Source organism: Manis javanica, chromosome 1, assembly GCF_040802235.1.
Source record: "Manis javanica isolate MJ-LG chromosome 1, MJ_LKY, whole genome shotgun sequence".
Classification (NCBI taxonomy): domain Eukaryota; kingdom Metazoa; phylum Chordata; class Mammalia; order Pholidota; family Manidae; genus Manis; species Manis javanica.
Genome location: NC_133156.1, coordinates 241,225,293 through 241,244,717, shown reverse-complemented (window position 1 = coordinate 241,244,717; position 19,425 = coordinate 241,225,293). Strand labels below are relative to the sequence as shown.

The following is a 19,425-nucleotide window of genomic DNA, read 5'->3' as shown; positions in this document are numbered from 1 at the left end:
TACCCAATGTCCACTCAGCACCTGGTGGCAGGACTTGTCCCATTCCACAGACAAGGAAACCGAGGCACAGTGTTCCCCCTGCCTTCAGAGACCATGCTCCTTATTTTGTTTGGCATAGATAATTTAGTTTAGAAAAATGGTGTGTCTAGATTATTAAGCTTAAATCCTATACCTTCTGCTTTCCTGTATGACCGAAGTCTGATTTTTTTCCCTCTGATTTTTTCCATAACCTGCATCAAACCCTGGAAAGTGGTGGAGCATAAACAAATGAAAAGCTAACACACCTAACTGTGTCAGATATTGCTAGCAAACTCTATAAATGTTTTTGTAAAGCACAGATCCCTTTATTAAGTGGATTAAACTTTCATCTGGTTTTGATTTTGTTGGTTTGTGTGTGTGTATAGTTAGGTAAACTTGATTAAAATATAACCCAAAACCCAAGTACCTGGATCTCTCATTTAATAGTCTGGGTTGAAGGCCAACTCTTAGAAAAAGGGAGCAGGAGGCGGATTTGTAGTGGCGGTCTGAGTGAAACAGCAGAAAACCACAGGCCAGGTTCCTGCCGGGGGCTCCCGGTGTTCTCCCCAGGAGGGGACGTTCAGCAAGGTGGGCACGCAGCTGCTGGCTGGGGCAGTACCTGCTCTCTGGGGCAGAGGAAAGCAAGGCTTTTCTGGTTACCGCCCCTAAGGAGGGGCTCAGTGAGTCACGATGCGAGGGCGGGCGCTTACCTAATTTGTTTTGCGTTTCTGTGCTCATTCCTACGCGTGTGAGGTCAGAGTCACCTACAAGCCTTATTTCAGAAGGTTTGCCATATTATACTTACCTATTATTTCCTGTATAGAGCCTATTTGAAATCAGCCCTACTTATTATGATAAAATAAAAACCTATCTGCAGCAAGCTGCATTTCTTTGGATATTTTAAGGAATGCTGTAGTGTAAACTTTTCCAACTGTTTACAGATGTTGCACTATAAATGCTGGAGCGAGGTTTTTTCCAGGGCAAGGACAAACTGTATTCATGTGACAGTGGGAAATGCTGGGAGTGGTTTCCCACGCTTGACGGTCACATAACACCGGGATGTTTAGCTATGCTGGACCCGGGCACCAGTGTAACCCCCTGTTTGGGTTATGGGGACACAGGAGACCTCAGGCTGGGAGCGTCAGAAGGGGAAACCAGGTGTGAGTGTTCACATGGCTGCAGCCGTCGTTTGAGTAAACCTTTAGTTCTCCATCCCAAAACCGCACACCTGAAGTGTCCCTGATTCTGAAGAGGCAGCATGACATGTGGAAAGGCACTCGGTCCATGTTTTGTCACTGCCACTTGTCACCTGGGGTCTTGACTGAGCTGCTGAACTGCCCATGCCTCAGTTTCCACATCTGCAGAATGGGCCCAAGACTTCCCGTGCTCCCCTCAAAGGAGCCAATCTGTGCAGGGGTGCTTTTTAAGTATCCCCAGCTTATGTGGGCACATGACATTACCAGGGGTGCCGCCGCACCCTGGGGGCTCCCGAGCGTTCGCCACAGCCCAGCAGTCTGGGGGGTGCTCACTGGGCCCCAGCAGACTGCAAGCCTGGGTCTGACTGCCTGAGTGGCCCCCGACTCTCACCTGCGGCCACCACGCTCACACCCAGACTTGGGACGTGCACCCCGGTACTGTCATTAGCCATGTCAGGTGCAGGATCAATGGCTTTCCAACCAAACGAGGCGTCCATGCTAGTTCTCTCTCACGTGAGAGACCTGCCCCCCACCCCCAGTGCAGAGGCCAGAACCTCCCACTAGAGGAGCTGAACTCACAGAGCTCAGTGCACCCTTCCCGCTAGGGAAGCCAGACGCTGGGCCTCACAGAGTTCTGTGGGTTCACTGTTGTGAGCATGAGGGCAACAGATCACAGGAGGGAGGGAATTGTGTAAGAACTGGGGGTGCAGAAAAGGAGGGTGTGCTTCCCGCACATCAAACAGCAGGAACTGTCAGGTGGGTAAATGCTACTAGAGCCCAGAAAACCATCTCCCTGTCGCCTGCATCACATTTGCAGCTGAAAAAACAGGCCTTAGCAAATTCTAGAAATCAGTAGCCTTTAGAGAAAAGTAGGGTCTTGGTCCAAGTTCAAAATTTTAATTCTTTGATTTAAATAAATGTAACCAGGTTTTGAAAAAAGGTTTGTCATGTATGTGATTAAAATTCCTCTACATCTAAGATGAAAATACCTAAGACAGACGCCGGATCACTACAGAACAAGCACAACACTTTCTAAAGGGCAGAGAATCAAAAAGCAGAACCCCTCCCACCCTCCGAAGACGGAACACAAGCTCGCAGAGGCAAAGATGGACCAGCGACTCACACTTTCTTTTCCTGCGAGGAGTTACTAGCGACACGGCTGGTGGGGTTACAGGATAAAGACGTGGATAGTAAGCAGGAATCTAAATCTGGCCAACCGAAATATAAATGGAAGCCAATTTGGGGGCCTGTTTTAGAGCTAACTGCCTCTGATTGAAATCAGTTTTGATTTGGCTTAAATTGGTTACTGATATGGCTCAACACCTACATCCTGCCAGAGTCTGCGGCTGATCACGCATCTGGGGGTGGGAGGGCGTAGCGACAATACGGCGTGGTCTGCAAGTTCTTGCAGGTAATCCTGGCAAACAAAATTTTCAGAGAAGAAACTTCCCTTCAGAACCAGAGCTTATGTTAGGCAGAGTTCACACACACACACACACACACACACACACACACACACACACACACGCACGCACGCACGCACGCACGCACACACACACACACACACACACACACACACACACACACACACACCACTGTAATGTTATAATTTGAACAACAGCATTCCTTTTTTTGCCTGGGGCGGGGCCTCTGTAAATGGCCCCGGCAGGAATCCTCCCTGCACGGGTGAGGCGGTGTCTGGAGCGCCGGCTCCACCCCAGGCATTCCTGGAAGGGCCTGCAAGCCACAGGCGCTCCGGCTGTGGGGTCTCGTCTGCCCCCTGGAAGTTTCTCTTCCACTTACTGACCTGTGTTTTCTACACTAGAGGAACCAGGGACCAGACAAAGCAGTAGTTTCAGAGAATGAGTGATGTTCACGTACACGTTATATTTTAATACATTTTCAGTTTACAACGAGGCAGCACATTACTGACTTCTTTTAAGGAGTCTCCCAGATGTGTTGCTAAGAACGAGCAAAGTGTCTCAGGAAAGGCAGGAGGGTTGAGATTCCAAGACACAGAGTTTGTCTGGCGAAACTCATTTCTTTGCATGATCAAGAATGTCCTGTTGGTGGCCAACTATCAAGACTCAGCGTTAGAAGTGGCAAGAGGAACATTTCCAGAAAATTCCATTTCTCAGCTGATGAATAATAGAAAATTTTTTTGTGGTAATCGAGATCTATTTTCTAACATGACTTTATGAAGAAGCAGAGGTTGCTGCACCTCACAACGGACAGTGTAATTTCACTCTTAATCAGACAAGAGGCTGTGTGGTAGGAGCCGACCAAAGCTTTAACAAATATATAAAGAATAATCTACTGAAAAGGGTACATGCATGAGTTATTCTAGAACAAGCTGTTGTAGATCTTACAGGGATCAATCCGTGCTCCCTGCACAGGAAAGCCACCTAAAGACTTTTGTGACTCAGATAAAAAGCAGTGGATGGCAGGGTGTTGTCAATTAAAAGATTAAAGGAGGAATATAACCTATAGTTTCCTCAGTTTAGAAAGATATATCAAGTAAAAATTGGTCATTAAGATATTTAGACTCTTTACAGCAGACATTTAATTGAAATCCCTAGTTTTGAAGATCCATTAATTAAACAGACCATTTCAGAAGACCAATCAAGTTTAGATTTCCCAGAAAGGGTTAATGGCACCTTTTTGCAAAGACAAGCTTAGAAATGAATGTGGCTTTTAGATCAGCCAAGATTAGGGAAAGGCCACTGCCCTCTGGAAGCTAAGGTCTCCCATCCAGGGAGGGGTGAGACAGAGGGGGCGGGCCACTCCGGGACTGCGCGGAGGACGCCAGGGGCAGGCTGCCTCGCTCTGAAGGTGCTGAGGGTGAGACCACCCAACCACCTTCCAGAACGAAAAAGAGAAGAAAGCGCTAAGCCGGAGAAGCAGTCTGTCTGATTGGAACTTCAGATCGACATGAACTTCTAAGCACAGATTCAAGGGATGCAAATCCATTGAAACTAGGCCCCTGGGAAGGCCGCTCTGGCCTCCGGGGGTCTTGAGACCCTAGCCAGTTGGAAGTGGTACAAAGAGTACGTCCTTGTATACAGCTGACCTGTGGGAACTGGATATGAGCCAGACTTTCACAAAGTGTCCTCAGGAAGGAACTCAGAGGGAAGCTGCCATGCTCTGACGTGCTGGCCGGGTCCCAAGTGCAGTCAGCCACGTTTTGATCGTGAGGGAAATATGCTGCCAGGCCATGAAAAAAGATGTCTTAACAAAGTGGGTGGAGTTGTTCTTGCTAATTCTGTCCGTTCTGAGGCTCTAAAGACTATGTGTCCATTAGGCACTGCGTGCACGGCGCTACAGACTTTAAAGCCGCAAGTGGGAGGACGCCTCCAGGTGTCTATGCGCCATGAAGAGAGATCCAAGGGTCTTGAGACGCAAGGGCTAGTTCAGGAGGTCACTGAACATGAACAGGTGCTCTATGGCACCAGGGCCTTGGACAGGGATCCTGTAAAAAATGACACGGTGTGAAACAGAGCCCTACACCAGCGTCGCCCTGGCCTAGGGCAGTGGGACTGGGGTGCAGGGGAGGGTCCCTGGGGATCCACAGGGTCTGAGAATGATCTCTCTGCACTGGTCATAAAGTTGCTTCCAAAATGGAAGTCAAGCCATCGGATGATATTTACAATGTCAGGTGACTACAAGCAATTACTCTGGGCTCTTGGTCCTCATGTCGGGGACCACTTCAAGCCCTCTTGCCTTCGTCCGCCTGAACGTGTCTCTGACCAGCGTCCCAAGGGCTTTAACATGCCTTCAGTGACTCGCACTGACTTTTTCCAAAGCCTGCCTAGGAATTGGGTATGAATACACGTGTATATGCACAAACACACACATATATACACATATGTAAACATACAAAGAAGGAAAACCTTAGTCTGGTAAGTTTTACATGAATGCAGGTAACTGGATTTATGATTAAACTATAGAAAAGAATCACAGGCGGAGAGGAGAAGGAGGAACCAGAGTGCTGAGAGTCTGTGCCAGCCGCTGCCCTGAGTGTGTTTGTGGCCGTGACCACCAGGTGCTAAGGACCAGCTATTATCACGGTGGGTTTTTGTCATTAGTGCCATTTATATCGATATTTTAAGTAGTCATATTAACAACTGACTTCTAAACAATCGATTTTTCGCTTTTTAAGTTACGATCATTTCCTAAAACTTTGAGTAACTCCGTAAAACTTCCCTTCTATCCACATGCGTATCTGGAGAGAGAATGCTTGTACTTAGAAAATTCAAGAAGGAAAGGCTATGATAAGGAAGAGCTAGAGATAAATGAGCAGAAAAGGCAGGATGGGTTGTCGGAAAAGGGACCGAGGCCCCAAGGCCCGGAGGTGTGCAGCTGGGTTTTCCACAACAGTTTTCTTTACAAATGACACAGCCATTATGTTACTATTAGGTGAACGGATTTTTTTAAAGAAACATTTTTGTTGAATCTTACTTGAGCTCTTGGGAGCTGGTGGCCAGCATACTTCGAATGCTTTTGTCAGCCAGTGGGCAGCCCGACAGACTGTAAGACAGGCCAGAGAGTCAGGTGAGTGGGCCCTCCGGCCAGCGCGTGCTCCCGAACACACAACATGAAAGTGAACTAAAATGTTTAATGCAGAAAAGCGATGGGCAAGTGCTGTATATTGAATTTTTTTGTATAGTTAACTTGGCATATGTTCACATATAAATTTAAGGAAACATGTCTGTTAGGAAACAATTTTGAAAAAACCGTGATGGAAATATTTGTGCTCTTTGGTTTAAATGATTGTAAAGAATTTTTCAAATTCAGGTAGCTTAGGTTAAGAGTAAAAGACATTATACAACACATGAATCAGCATGCTTTTAAAGGTCAACATATATTGCACTTAAAGGGTTGACACATAATTCAACGTGTTCACTTTGACAGCATTGTTGAGGTAAGCTGAAAACAATAAATTGGAAAGACAGAATCCACCATGAGAAAAATGAAGTCACACCTTCTATGTGAGGCGTAATTACCAGTCACATGACCACTCCCATCACACCTTGGTGTTGGACATCTGCCACCAAACAAAAACAAAAACAGCCAAAATAGTAAGTATGTTTAAAAAAAAAAAAACTTTAAAAAAGTTTCATTGTTTCCAGTTTAGCTGCAATGTCTGCGAGGGGATTTAAGCGCCCTACAGAAAAGCTGCCAAGTGCACGGGTGCAAATGGAAATGGCGTCTCCACGGCACAGAGCGGCGTCGGGAGCACTTGGGGAGCAAGCAAGTGGACGCTGGCCGGCCACTCTAGGGAACTGGCAGCCGGAGACGGTTACACGCTGCGATGGCACATGCTCCAACGGCAGGGGGTGTGCAGGTCCGGTTTTAAAGAATAAGCCAAAGAAAGGGGAAGTTAAGATTAATGATTTCACGTCGCGTTATGCTTACGTTATTAAGTCCTTTTTGCTCTCCTTGCACTGGGGGTACTTGGGCTTGGGGCTTGGGATCGTCACCTCTCCTGGGTACCTTCTTTCTTCCAGGGCCTCCTGGAATGGATCCAGGTCCTCCGGCTGCAGGTAAAACACAGCATCAGGGCTGCACAGATGGTGACTCAACCCATAGACTAGAGCCTGTCCCATGAGAGGGTGCCCCCAAGCCCGCACCTTCCACCTCTCCACCAGGGAGACCTTAAAGGCGTTATGGTCTCTGCCCCAAAGAGATCCCTTCTAGAAAGGCACGCTGGGCCTCGTTCAAGGGGAACCCTTTCCATGGTGGGCTCAATTTCTCAGCAGCTGCTCTAGGCTCCTACATTGCTGGGAACCTGTGGGTGCACAAGGCTTTACGTGATGTTCCACTGGGACACTCACAGGAGGGACCTGTGAATGGCTGGGTGACCAGAGAGACTACTTCTGAGCCGGATTTTCTCATTCAACATCCAATAAATATCCTTCGGACTGCTGCCGCCCTAATGACACTCCCCAGCTCTGCCCTGCAAAGTTTAAACCCTGCACCTGGAGATCTCGTGGAATGGCGCTTTTACCAGTCTTGGGGTGTATTCTACATATGTGCCTGTAAGTCCGAAGGCAAGGGAATATTGATGTAGATAATGCTGCAATTTCCAGTTCTTCCTATGCAGCGTTTTCTTCGCAGAAAAAGGGTCTCTCCTTGGTTAAGTGGGTCCGACTGCAGTAACCTAGACATCCCTACAGATGGCAATGTTCAGCAAACGTGTTTCACAGAAAGGAGCCGGTGGTTTTTACTTCTGTGACAGTCTCTGTGATGAAAATACTTCTGTCGATTTATGAGAGCTCAATTTCAATTAAAAATATTTTTGGAGATTCAACTACCATGCCTTATTTGGTAGTAACGATTTAACACCACAGGAGAGAAAAAACTACTTCGGAATTGAGCTTGCCACCAATATTCTCTTCTTTTACAGGGCCTGGATACCTAAGTCAATCTGAAGCGCAAAGATAATGGGCTTTTAGATGTAATGGCCTTGTAAGCAGGTGCCTACCCTGCCAATTTCTGCAAACAACGAATGTTTCCTTTTTCCTCCACCCCCTTGTTTCTTTGGGGACAGTCTTCCTATTGTATTAAGAAAGAATTTTCATTTTTCAGTGGATAAAGAAGATGTCATCATTTTCAGAATTCAACACTAGAGAAAAAGTCAGTCCAATAAAAAGCAAGCTGTTTTCATTTCTTTTCTTCACCTAAAGAATGTCATAACTATTTTCATAATTTGCATTTGAGAACTGTAACTATAGGGATTCCCCTGATTTTTAAAGGTTCACATTAATCTACTTCACTTTGATGAAAGACCTACATGAGTACCTGTTTGCACTAACTGAAATCAAGGAGGATTTTCACCTTTATGAAAAAAAGCAAAAAGCAAAAGTAATATTCAGCATTGATTTTGCACGGAGCCGTCGTGGAGGCCACGTGTACCCTGAGCAGCGAGAGTCGCCCCACGCATCTCCTTCCCCAGGAGCCACACTCAGCCTCTCGGCCTCTCGGCCTCACACCCCCGAGCTCTGCACCTGTCTGTGAGCATCTGGGCTTCAGCTTGGTTTATTTTGTGCCTCCATTAGTAAGATGTGTCCTAAGGCACCAGAAAAGCCTAAGAGAGGTGACTTTTGGGTCTGGGAACCCTCCACATTTTTTCCCACATAGAGGAATGGTAACTCTGTTTTCCCTTTAAGCCATTCCAGCTTATGGAAGTTTTCAGAGGAACACTCTGCTTTGGGGTAGTGGGGAAAACTGTACTTCAAACATGTGTTCTTGATACGGGTGTTTTGATAATCTAGAAAACAGAGATTTAGGTGATTGTATTAAAATGATTTACTCAAGGCTGGAGTGTGTGTTTCTGGTGTGGTTTCTCTGAAAGTGGACACTAGCCATAGCTTCAGAGCTAGCTAATAAATAGCACGGAGTTAACCATGTAAGTATTTAAGACTCTCATTATAATTCTCTACCTGCAAGGAAAGAGTCTTGTATTATATCAGTGTCACCCAGAAGAGTGACCGGGCACACTGTTGTACATTTTCTTAGAGAATAAGATTCATCATTCGAAGGAGTCAATGGTTTGGTCCACCAAATCAATGTTAGTCATAAATCTCTCCTAGGTCTCCTAGGTCTCTCTAAGCCCTAGTCGGGTAAGGTCATGCTTAAAGAGAAAATGTATTTTCTCCTAAGGCCTGTCTTTACTGACGCGCTTGGTGGGCAGGACGTACGGTGATTTCCTCGGAGCCGTCGTCGTCGGCCCTGTGGGGCTTCATCTTGGTGTAGTCGACAGGCAGGTCCCAGCAGTCTCCTTCGCTCAGCTGGAAACAGCGGTTGTTCATCACCGCCTGCTGCTGGGGGGACATGGGCTCCAAGGGGGTCAGGATGGGGCAGCAGCCCTCTCTCGGCCGCTGCTTGTTCATGCTGAGGTCCAGAGTCCCGTTCTCATCCACCTCCATGTCAGGGTTCTGCTGGGCAGAAAGACAGGATGACCTCACGATGCCAGCTCCAGACTGCAGCCCTGCCTTCAGCCAGCACAGAATTCAAGTGGCACACTTCTCACTCGCAATCTCCTTCACACATACCCCAAGGTGAGCAGGGGGGGCCCGCGGGACGTCTGCTCCCTTATGCTTAGCTGCAACCCTGGTCGGCAGATACATGCGTCTACCTCTCTCTCGATCTATCTATTGATCATCTATCTCTTATCAATTTATCTATCCCTTATCTACCGTTTATTTACCACCTATCTATATCTCCTTTCTTCCCAGTACATCTCTGCTGTTAGAAATAAGTCTGGCCAGAAGAAAATGAAACAAGTGCTTGATTTCAATGCTGTTCTAGCTCAAATACCTGGTAAGAGATCAGAAATGTGTATGAGTGTGTGTACGTGTGTTTAAAATTCCCCTTTAGATTCACTGGTGACTTGGACAAAAAGAATCAGAGGGATGGAGGGAGAAGGAGCAAGAATTTACTTTCGAACACACATCTTCCTATGGGGAGGATGTCCACTGGGAGGCAGGGCTGGGCAATCACATATAATCTGCTGCAGTGACCATGAACTGAGCTGGTCTAAGTTTCAGCAAACCTGTAATTTAGTCAACTGGCTTAAAAAAAACAAGGAGCTACAGGGTGAATTTCTCTTTTTAAATGGTGCTTTGAAACAGATCAAAATTCTTTAGAGCTCGTCTCCCAGGAGGACAGAGAGGGAAGGACATGCAGGGGACACAGAAGAGGAACCAAGATCCCAACAGCCCCGCATTCCCTGAGTGCCGCTCTCTCCAGCAAATGTGGGGGTTCAGAGCTGGCGTGAAAGCCGTTGCCTACTGGAATGTCGGCAGCACTTCCCTCCTGATGCGACAGCCGGGGGAGGATGCTGGGGATGGAACCCCCGTGCTCCGGGCTGGTACCTTGGTAAATCATGGGCATTACTCTGCCTGAACTCTTTTTGCTGAAGCGCACTTCTGACTGCGAGCTTTCCTAGGGGGTCAGCCTGTGTGATCTTGGACTTAGCTCCCTCTCCATTTAATTTTAAGAGTGAAAAAATTGGAAGGGTTTCCTGTCTTTTTTCTCCCATGCTAGCCTTGCATTTAGCAGCCCTGATCACCATGGCAACCGCATGCCCCGACACCTCTCCAAAATCTAGGAATGAAAGTATTAATAGAAAAGAAAGCCTGTGCAAAACATGAAATCACTGATCATTCTCCATTCATACAAATTACAATTATTTATGACAACTACTGTCAGGGTTGTGGGCTCGTGGTGTGTGGGTGGAGCAGCTTCAGCTCGTGGAGAGAGACCCTTTGTTTCTGGGAGCTGGTGACCACTCGGCGCGCCTGTCCTCTGAGCACATCGCAGCCGCCGCCCACGTTCCCCGGCGGCCCACGGCCTCGGGGACACAGCTCTCCCAGCTCCGCAGCCCGCAGGGCCTCTCGTGCCATTGGCGCGGCAATGAGGACATCACGAGAAAGCCGGAGGCATTAGACCTCCGGAAACCTTGCGTCCGTTTTAGCGTCTACACTGTTTTTGCACTGAGGGGAGCTGCGTGACAGAGCAGCCGGGGTGGAGTCCGACTTAGTTTCCAGGAGTGTGTGACCTACAGGAGGCATGGAGGGGAGACGACCCGCGCCTCATTTGGCCTCGGTGCCAACCAGACCTCCTCGTGTCTCAGTTTCCAGGCCCGGTGCCTCTTTGCCCTCCGTTCTCTGTAAAATGGCCAGAGGGGTGGTGTCTGGGCGAGCAGGAAGGCCTCTGGACCCTGGAAAGGGGTCTACCTGCATGTAGGAACCCGGAAGGCCTGGGGCGCCCCCCATTCAAAAAACCGCCCCCAGGACCGCGTGCTGCGAAAGCTGCTCTAGTCAAAGGTGCACTAAGGGTGCGATGGGAGGAAGGCGCACGAGGTTCAGGCTCCTGTGCTGGCCGCACCCCCGGGGGCAGTGTGACTGGGGGTGACCTGGGGTGACTGGGAGTGAGCAGGGGTGAGTGTGGGTGAGTGGGGGTGATTGGGGGTGACTGAAATGACCCAGGGGTGACCCGGGGATAACTGGAGGGGGTGATGTGGGGGTGAATGGAGTGACCTGGAATGACCCGAGGGGAACAAGAGGGGGTGACCCAGGATGACTAGAGGTGCCCCGGGGTGACGGGGTTGGGGTAAGCGGGGATGACCCAGGGGTCACCCGGGGTGACGGGGGTGGCCCCAGCCTGCCCCCAGGGGAGCCGCCCCCAGGGCCGTACCCGCGCGGCGCACAGGTCCTGCGGCTTGGTGGACAGGTTATGCGGCATCTCGCGGCAGCGCGTGGAGAGGTTGAGGATGGCGGCGGCCGCCATGTGCGCCGCCTCCACGTCGTGCGCGTAGTCGAAGCTGCTCTTGCTGCACGTGCTGCTCGCGCTGCTCCCGCCGCCGCAGCTCAGGCCGCTGCTGCTGGGCGCGTAGCTGCTGCTCCCGCTGCTCGGGCTGCTCTTGCAGAGCCGCTTCGCTGGGGAGACACGGGACGGGATGACTCGGGTCCCCGCCGCCCGGCAGCGCAGCGAGCGCGGCGCCCCGCCCCTGCCCGCCCTGCGCGCAGCCCCCCCGTTTTGGGGTCTTGGCCCGCCCTGCGCGCAGCCCCTGGGGCACTGGGGTCCCAGTCCGCCCTACGCGCAGCCCCCGGGCATCGGGGTCCCAGGCCAACCTGCGCACAGCCCCCCGGTTTTGGGGTCTCGGTCCGCCCTGCGCGCAGACCTCGGGTGTCAGGGACCCTGCCCAGCCTGCGCCCAGCACACCAGTATCGGGAGGAGGGGCCGCCCCACCCTGTGCGCAGCCCACCCAGGGCCCGGGCGCCATGGGCCGACTGGTGGAGAAACGCATGGCTTCTGCTCCATTCCTCACACCCTCCAACAGCTCCTCGCCGGAGCCCTGGGGAAGCGCTTCTGGTGCCGGGGCGGCCACGGCGCGCAGGCCTGGCACGTCTCCGGAGCCTTTAAAGGCGCTGGCCTGGAGGGTTCGGCCACCGGCCTTGGGAAGTAAGCGGGCGGGCGGCCAGGTCAAGGCTGCAGGGGCTTCCCCATCAAGACGGCGCTCATGGGTGACAGGGACCCGACACGGCAGCTCCTCCAGCCAGGAGTGGCTGCGGTGGCCAGCCGGGCGCCCTGCCTGCATGCTGGTGACCTCCCAAGGCCACCCGTGAGGCCTGTGGGCACCCGCACTGGGGGAGGTGGCACCAGGCCAGGAGTGAGCAACTGAAACACTTTTCCTCCAGAAAAGTCTCATCCTGTGATTTTCACAGAGCCTCGTGGGGGTAGGGTGGCAGGCGAGCAGGAGGCTGGCACACTCCTGTGGCACAGCCATGCCACTGTGTAGTGAGTGCAGAGGGGCACAGCCCCATGCCTCCCCCGTGGCAGGGGAGCGGCCTCTGGGGCCACCCAGGGGCCACCCTTCCAGCACTCAGCAGCCAGACAGGTACTGGGGCCACTGCTTTTGAGTGGCAGGGACCCTCCTTCAACACCCGGATGGGGAGACATCTGATGCATGGCTCAGCAGGGTGCACCCTGCTGTCACCCCAGCATCACCAAGGTCACAGGGTGTCTGTCCCCATGCACAGGGCCAAAGTTCTCACCCTGAGTCCTTCCTAGTCAGGAGGTGCTCAGAGTTCAGGCTGGAGGTGCCGGGACCGCTCCCTCCTCCAGGTCCTGAACTCCTCCTCTGGTGGGCCACCGTCTATAGAGCCCACATGCCATCTGGGGCCCTCTTCCCACAGCACACTCAGCCCCTCCCATGTGGGCGAGAGCTGCAGGGGGAGACCTGGGTGGTGGGGCGCATGGATGGGTGCCTGCTGTGCTCACAGCCTCCTGGTCATCAGGGCCCCTGGCTGGATAATTCTGTGCTGAACATGGGGACAGGGGACCCTGCAGCCTGCTGCTGCCTGTGGGATGCCCAGTCTGGAATCTGGGCCCCCTGGGAACACCTGCACTGCACCCTCCGCCCAGTGGACAAGCACACAGGCCTGACTGAGCACTGCCTCACACAGCCCGCCTGCTGGCCGCACGGGCCACCAAGGAGCCAGCCAGAGCACCTTCTTCAGGCGCGAGGGAAGAGAACTTTGGACGGAAGGCTGTGTCCTCCTGGTGGAGTGCATGGGTTCATCCTGGTCCCCTGGCTGCATGGAGCTGCTCAGGGCTCAGGCAGCCGCAGGGGACGCAGTAGGCCACCGCACCTTGTCACAGTCCTCGTCAGACATGACAGAGCCAGCACACGCAGAGAACTGTGCCAGAGGCACGTCCCCTTGCACACGCCGGGGGTCTGTTCCTTGCGCTCAGGCCCACCAAGCACAGAAGTACCTTACATGTAACTTACTTCTCAGCTGACCTGAGTAGTTCAGCCCTGAGGACAGATGACCTGGTTGCTGTGTCTGCCTACACGGCTTCCCGCCTTCCCTGTGCGAATGCATCCTATCTAAGCAGCAGACGGCGCCGTGCGCACCGTGGTCCCGGGTCTGAGCTGAGGGCCAGCCCGGGGCCTGGGGACCCTCCCAGAGGCCCTGCCAGAGACCCTCCCTTCAGAGGCAGCCCCACAGGACCCGCCCAGTGGGTTTGGCAAACCACATGGAAAGCAATGCTAATTCGCAGTTCTGGTACTTACTATGTGCACTGAAATCGTGGTTTTTACATCATTTACAATTTTGTTATTGAAATAGGAATATAAAAATTGTGGGAGAAATGAAATAATTCTTATAGGGATGTTTTCCCTACTGGGAATTAGTCACTGGTTTAGAGGAAAAATGTGGTCCACATAAATAAGAAAAATGGCAGTTTTGTTTTGCTATGAGTCAACTTCAGCTTCTAAAAGAAACCAAGCAGGACGCTGTCCGTGCGACAAACTGCAGTGCCCGCCTGTGCGGCGCACCCACGTCGCCAGCTGTGAATCGCGAGTCTTCATCTGGCCCCTCCTGGTCGAGAGGACAGGTACGGAACCTCAGGAGGTGTGCGAACGGCGCGCCATCTGATGGGCCTGTCGGTTCGCACGATCCAGGAGAAGCAGCTGGCACAATGCTAGCATCATATGCGTCCTTTTACTAAATACATGTGATCCACCATTTTTTGTTTTGTTGAAAACGAAGAGTCTCTATACTTCAGATCTTTCAGGTGCTGAAGGTCTTCGGTCCTAATGATTATCACCTACTTGTAAAGTGTTTGCAGAACTGTTGGCGTCAGTAATCTGCTGCCACTGTCAGGGTTTCTCATGCTCACCCCGCAGACTACGGGGGGCCCCGTGGAGCAGCGGGGCATCAGGAAAACTGGCACCTCCCCTGTCCCCTCCCCAGTATGGAGGGAGCCCCGACATGGCCAGAGGGGAGCCCTGTAACTCCCCAAAATGCACTTTCTTTGGCAAAGCTGCTGGCAATCAAGTTGCTTCCAATTCATCAGCAGTCAAGAACTTGCTGGAGTCCTTCCAGGTGCCAGCACGTCCCTGCAGTGATGAGACGTGCCCTGGACATCAGCAGCCCACCAGGTCACACACAGTGCTGCTGAGAAACACCTCTCTAACTATTCCATCCTCTCTTGCCAGAAAAAGAAAAAGTACATGGGATTTTTGGTGATCAAATATGACAAATTTTAAAAAGCCAACCACCCTCTAACCAGAATCACTTCATCAAGCTATTCTGCTTTCAAGAGTCTTACTAAATGTGTGTGTCCATCCTCTTAGAAATGTCCACTTTCTTATATATTAACTTTTTCCTATAGGGAATAGATAAATAAGCATGTCCTTACAATCCAAATTTCCCTCAAAAGCCAGGCAAAAAGGAGCACAGTCCAAACATGTGAGGGCGTGTCCCACAGCGTAGGACCTGGCAGCCTTCAGGCCGACTGGGTTGAGACCTCTGCAGGCCACTACTCGCAGTGGGGACATGCCCGGTCTGCACAGAGAGCACGTGTGTGCTTTAGCGTGAGTGAACGGCAATGTGGATTCGGCTGTCACATTAGGCGACACCTCCCGTGCAGATGGATCACACAGGATTCAAGGCCTCAGATCCAAGTGTGGTTCTTGATTCCATCCTTGCTCATTCACCCTGTGTTATTTTCATGGCTACTGTCTTCCTGGCTGGCGTGGTGCCATGGAGTCTCGTCTGAAGACGGCCTCTCACCCTCCAGGAGCTGACAGTCTAGTGGAAGGTGACATGTTCACATGCGAGATTACCAAGGAGGAGGCTCAGAGCTCACAGGGACAGAGGGTGGGTGCCATGTTCTGCACGGCAACACTGAGCAGTCAGCCGGGGGCTGTGGGTGCAGGCTGGGGTTCGTCAGAGGACCTAAAGCGGGAGATGCTTCTGGGAGCAGGTGCACGCAAGCGCAAAAGGGTGCAGGCAGGTTTTCCATGGAGGTGGCATGGGGTCCAGCCTGGGGCAGCTCCATGAAAGGGCCGTGCCCGAGGCCTGGGCAGGGCAGGGCCCGCCAGAGTGGCTCTGTGTCCCAGGAGCAAAGAGGAGTTCAGACAAGGTCAGAACTTTCCAGCTTGGGGAAATTAGACTTCAGGGGTAACCCTAGTGGGGGTTCTGGAAGGGGGGGCCCAGCCAGGGCTGGGAGGCAGTTACAGGTGCAAACAGCCCAGAGACAGTGGGTATGTCTGAACCGGGGGCTGGTGGCTTTTTCTGATGTGGTTTAGGGTGAGTGGGTCTCGCAGTCGGTCACAACCACACACGGCCTCCCCCCACCCGAAACAGGTGGCCGAGTGCCAATGAGCTTCACTGCTAATGCTGAGATTTCAATCTCACACAATTCCTACAGGCCACAGACTCTTTGTCTGTTTTCCTAACTAAAAATGTGACAGCCATTCTTAGCTCACCCTGAAAAGCAGGCTGGACAGTGGGGAGGGATCGGGGAGCTGGGCTGGTGCTTGTGGCAGGACACCCCCTGTCCTTCTCGCCTTCCCTCCCACGCGCCCCCATGGATCTCCACGTCCTGCGGCGGTGCCCCAGCAGCTCAGCCCGCAGACCACCACGGCGTCCCTGGCTGTCTCCGGAGCTGTCCCTTGTCCCTCCTCTTACATGCTGCACCAGCCCCCGGCGCATCCCACTGACCCATGGGTTTCTTGTCTTCACATAATTTCTACACAAGCTTCACAAACCAAGTTTAAAATTGGCCACTTTGGGAAAGCTCATACTAATTCCTCCAGGCAGAATGGGCTGCTTGCTCCACTGAGCATGAATGTGTATTTCACTACTTTCTATTTATCCATCTTTCCTAGAAGCCTGTTATCAAGAGAGGAAGAGTAGATATATAGATGATAGACAAATGGATGGCAAATAGATGGAGAGACAGACAGATGACAGATGTCAGATCATAGATGGATAGATGACAAACGATAGCTAGCCAGCCCAGCAGATGATAGACAGAGCGATGGGTGGACAGATAGGTGGTTGGGTGGATGAATAGATACACAGGTGAATGCATGGATGGATGTACAGACAGACAGACAGACAGCAAATAGGCATCTGAACAACACAGTGGCTAAACCACAGTGTGCTGGGTGTGTTGTTCACAGTCAGGGGGGTCTCAGGGCTGACGTTCAGAGTGGGGAGGAGCCCTGCCTTCCCACCCCTCCCACATTCCCATGGGCTCTGACGCCCTCCCCATGCCAGTTCACCATCCTTCCTCAGGGGCAGTGGCTCGTCCCATGTGCCTGAAGCGGCCCTGGGGGTGGGGAGTTGCCCCCGTGCCCTGGGGCAGCAGAGGCTCTTCTCAGCTCACCCCCCAGCAGGAAACCTGCCCAGCCAATCTGGCCCAGGGGCCACTTTACTTGAGGTTTTAAAAATCTGCCCGCTGAGTCTGGTGGAGGAGAAAGGGAATCACGAGTTCCTTCTAGTAAATTGTGGTGAAAGGCTCCCTTTCCTTTTCCTGAGTCTCTTGAAGACCTAATATTGCAGTTTTTGTTCCATGTTTTTGCTTTCCTGCGGGCTGGCAGAGGAACATAGCTCTACCCGTTTTCAACAACAGTTACCTTTTCCCGGGCAGGTGAGACTTAACACCAAGAGGTGACGCATGTTTGCCCACCCTTTAGAGGGGTCTGCTGACATCCACAAGTGCCCAGGAGGCCCGGGGGCTGGACACGCTACCACCACTCTGCTCACAAGCGAAGCGACACACAAGGAGATGAACTGGCCCAGTGTCATCCAGCTTCTGGGTGGGAGAGCCGAGAGGAGACCCCAAGTAGGCTTGACGTCCGACCCAGCAGCAGACCTTGAACCCACACAAACATGCGCGACCACCAAGACGTCACCAGAGTCCAGCCAAAACAATGAGACCATGGAAATCAGGCCACAAGCAGCAACAGCAGTGAAATGAGCATCTAGAGAAAGCAGCCCCGGGACATAGCAAGATGTCTATGAATCGGAGGTCACACAAGCAGAACCTTAATTATGTGGGGCTCAAGATCTTTTGAGCCTTCATTTGCACTTGAATGAATGAAACTCATTATACATTATAAGGAAACCTGAAATTCACGAATTATTACAAAATAAACAGAACATAGTTATTTTCTGTTATACCCTCAGCCACTCTCTTTTTCCCACATATATATTCGTTCCTATGTAGTAAAAACTGATATACACAAGGGGAGTCAATATGTGGTACATGAAGGAAATATTTCATTCACTGTACAAATTAATGGTCATCAAGGCAAGGGCTGTCTAACATAGCCTAGAAAGATGTGCGGCAACTCACTGAATTGTAAAAAGGTTTCAGAACTCCCCAAGCATTCATTTTAAATGAATTTTTTTGTGCACTATGATTTTAATTAAATATCTTTTTCAGAGAGGAGCTCAAAGATCTTTAAAAATCCTTCCCCTTGCCTCTGCTTGAGAACACCATGATATGACTTTTAAATCATCAAAACTTAGACAACCCATTTCCCAATTGGGAAACTCAGTCCATATATCCTGGAATTTAAAGCAGAAACGTGGTTAGATAAGTAAAATCAAAGAAATGCAGTCTTCTCTCTACTGGTCCACCACTTACCAGGTTAGCTCTGTGGCAACTCGGGCACTAGTTTATACCATGGAAGTGGGTTTAAATGCTCGAGTGGAAGTGAACAGTCATTTCCCTGGGAAGCACGTGGCATTTAACTGTCTCACTGGTTCCTTCTGTGGGGACTGTTCTGACAGCTGTGAGTGCAGCCAGGGACAAAGTCGATCACCACAGTGGCCCTGCCAGGCTCCACGAGCCCAGTGGAGAACAGACCAAGGTGAACCAGTAGAGGCTGTCTGCCCAGGGCTGCACATCAGAGTCACTGGGGACTTCACAGTAATGCCACGGCCTGGGAGTCACCCCGGGCATCTGATGTGACCGGGCGGTGGTACAGCCTGGGCATTAGGATTTGTCAGTCTCCTCTGATGGATCTGATGTGCATCCAAGACAGGGAACACTGAGGTAACGCAGAGCTTCTCAAATAAACAAGAACTCTGGGGTGTTGCTGCTGGCTCCCAGCCTTATTTGTGCTGGAGCCAGGTATTAAAGGGAGCTTATCAAAACCAGGACACTGTCTCAGCAATAGCATGAAGCATGTGAGCCAACAGCCGTCTGTCTCCACATTCTGCAAATGGCCAGATGGTGCTGCTTTGGGGATATGAGAAAAGGGTGTCTGCTCCCTCCTGCAGGCGCCTGCTCATGCCCACCTGTGTGCCCCTGGGCTTTTCCTGCAGATTCCTGCTCATGCCCACCTTAAGCCAATGAGCACATGCTGTGGATGGACTTTTCTCTGGTACCCATTAAGTGACCACATGCTCGACCAATTTGTAGGAAACGGATATACACAACAACAACATTATTAACGGCAAGCGTGACTCTCATGTATACGAGTGTGCACCTCCTACCATCATATCCTTTGGGGGATATATCCCTGCTTTGCACCTTGGGGGCTATGGCCCGCTTGCCATAAGTATGGCCGTCGTAACTGTTGTATTCGAACGAAGTCTTGGAATATTTCTCCAGCTCTTTGGCCAGGTTGGAGCGAGGCGTGGTGGTGGGGACGTTGTTTCTGTAGCCGTAGTGAGGGATCTCGAGCTGCTTCACAAAGCACATTGGCCTGTAGGCAGACAAGAAACATGATAGCTTGCTCTCTCGTGGCTGTAGGTAAGAGATGGCTCCCGTTAAAATCAGAGTATCTTGCCTCTCAACTGCAGTAAGGACTCAGACCCTTGCACTAGAATCCCAGTTCTCTTTTTCCGAGAAAAGACTGAGTGTGCTGTAATTACGTAGCACACACCAGCTTTAT

At 51.3% G+C, this 19,425-nt stretch overlaps 1 protein-coding gene across 16 annotated transcripts in view; it reads right to left on the bottom strand.

Annotated features, from left to right (window-relative positions):
* The window catches only part of MYT1L (myelin transcription factor 1 like), a 397,051-nt gene that overhangs the window by 52,584 nt on the left and 325,042 nt on the right, over nt 1-19,425 (bottom strand). For 10 of the 16 annotated variants that reach the window (XM_073217264.1, XM_073217324.1, XM_073217328.1 and 7 more), the window contains 6 exons: nt 19,025-19,236; nt 11,415-11,656; nt 8,915-9,151; nt 6,630-6,751; nt 6,196-6,258; nt 5,673-5,741 (listed from right to left, as the gene is read on the bottom strand). In XM_073217264.1, coding sequence (XP_073073365.1) covers nt 5,673-5,741; nt 6,196-6,258; nt 6,630-6,751; nt 8,915-9,151; nt 11,415-11,656; nt 19,025-19,236 — 945 coding nt within the window. Of the gene's footprint in view, nt 1-3,116; nt 4,684-5,672; nt 5,742-6,195; nt 6,259-6,629; nt 6,752-8,914; nt 9,152-11,414; nt 11,657-19,024; nt 19,237-19,425 lie in introns of those variants that run through there. The other 6 variants (XM_073217321.1, XM_073217333.1, XM_073217355.1 and 3 more) reach the window with 2 other exon arrangements.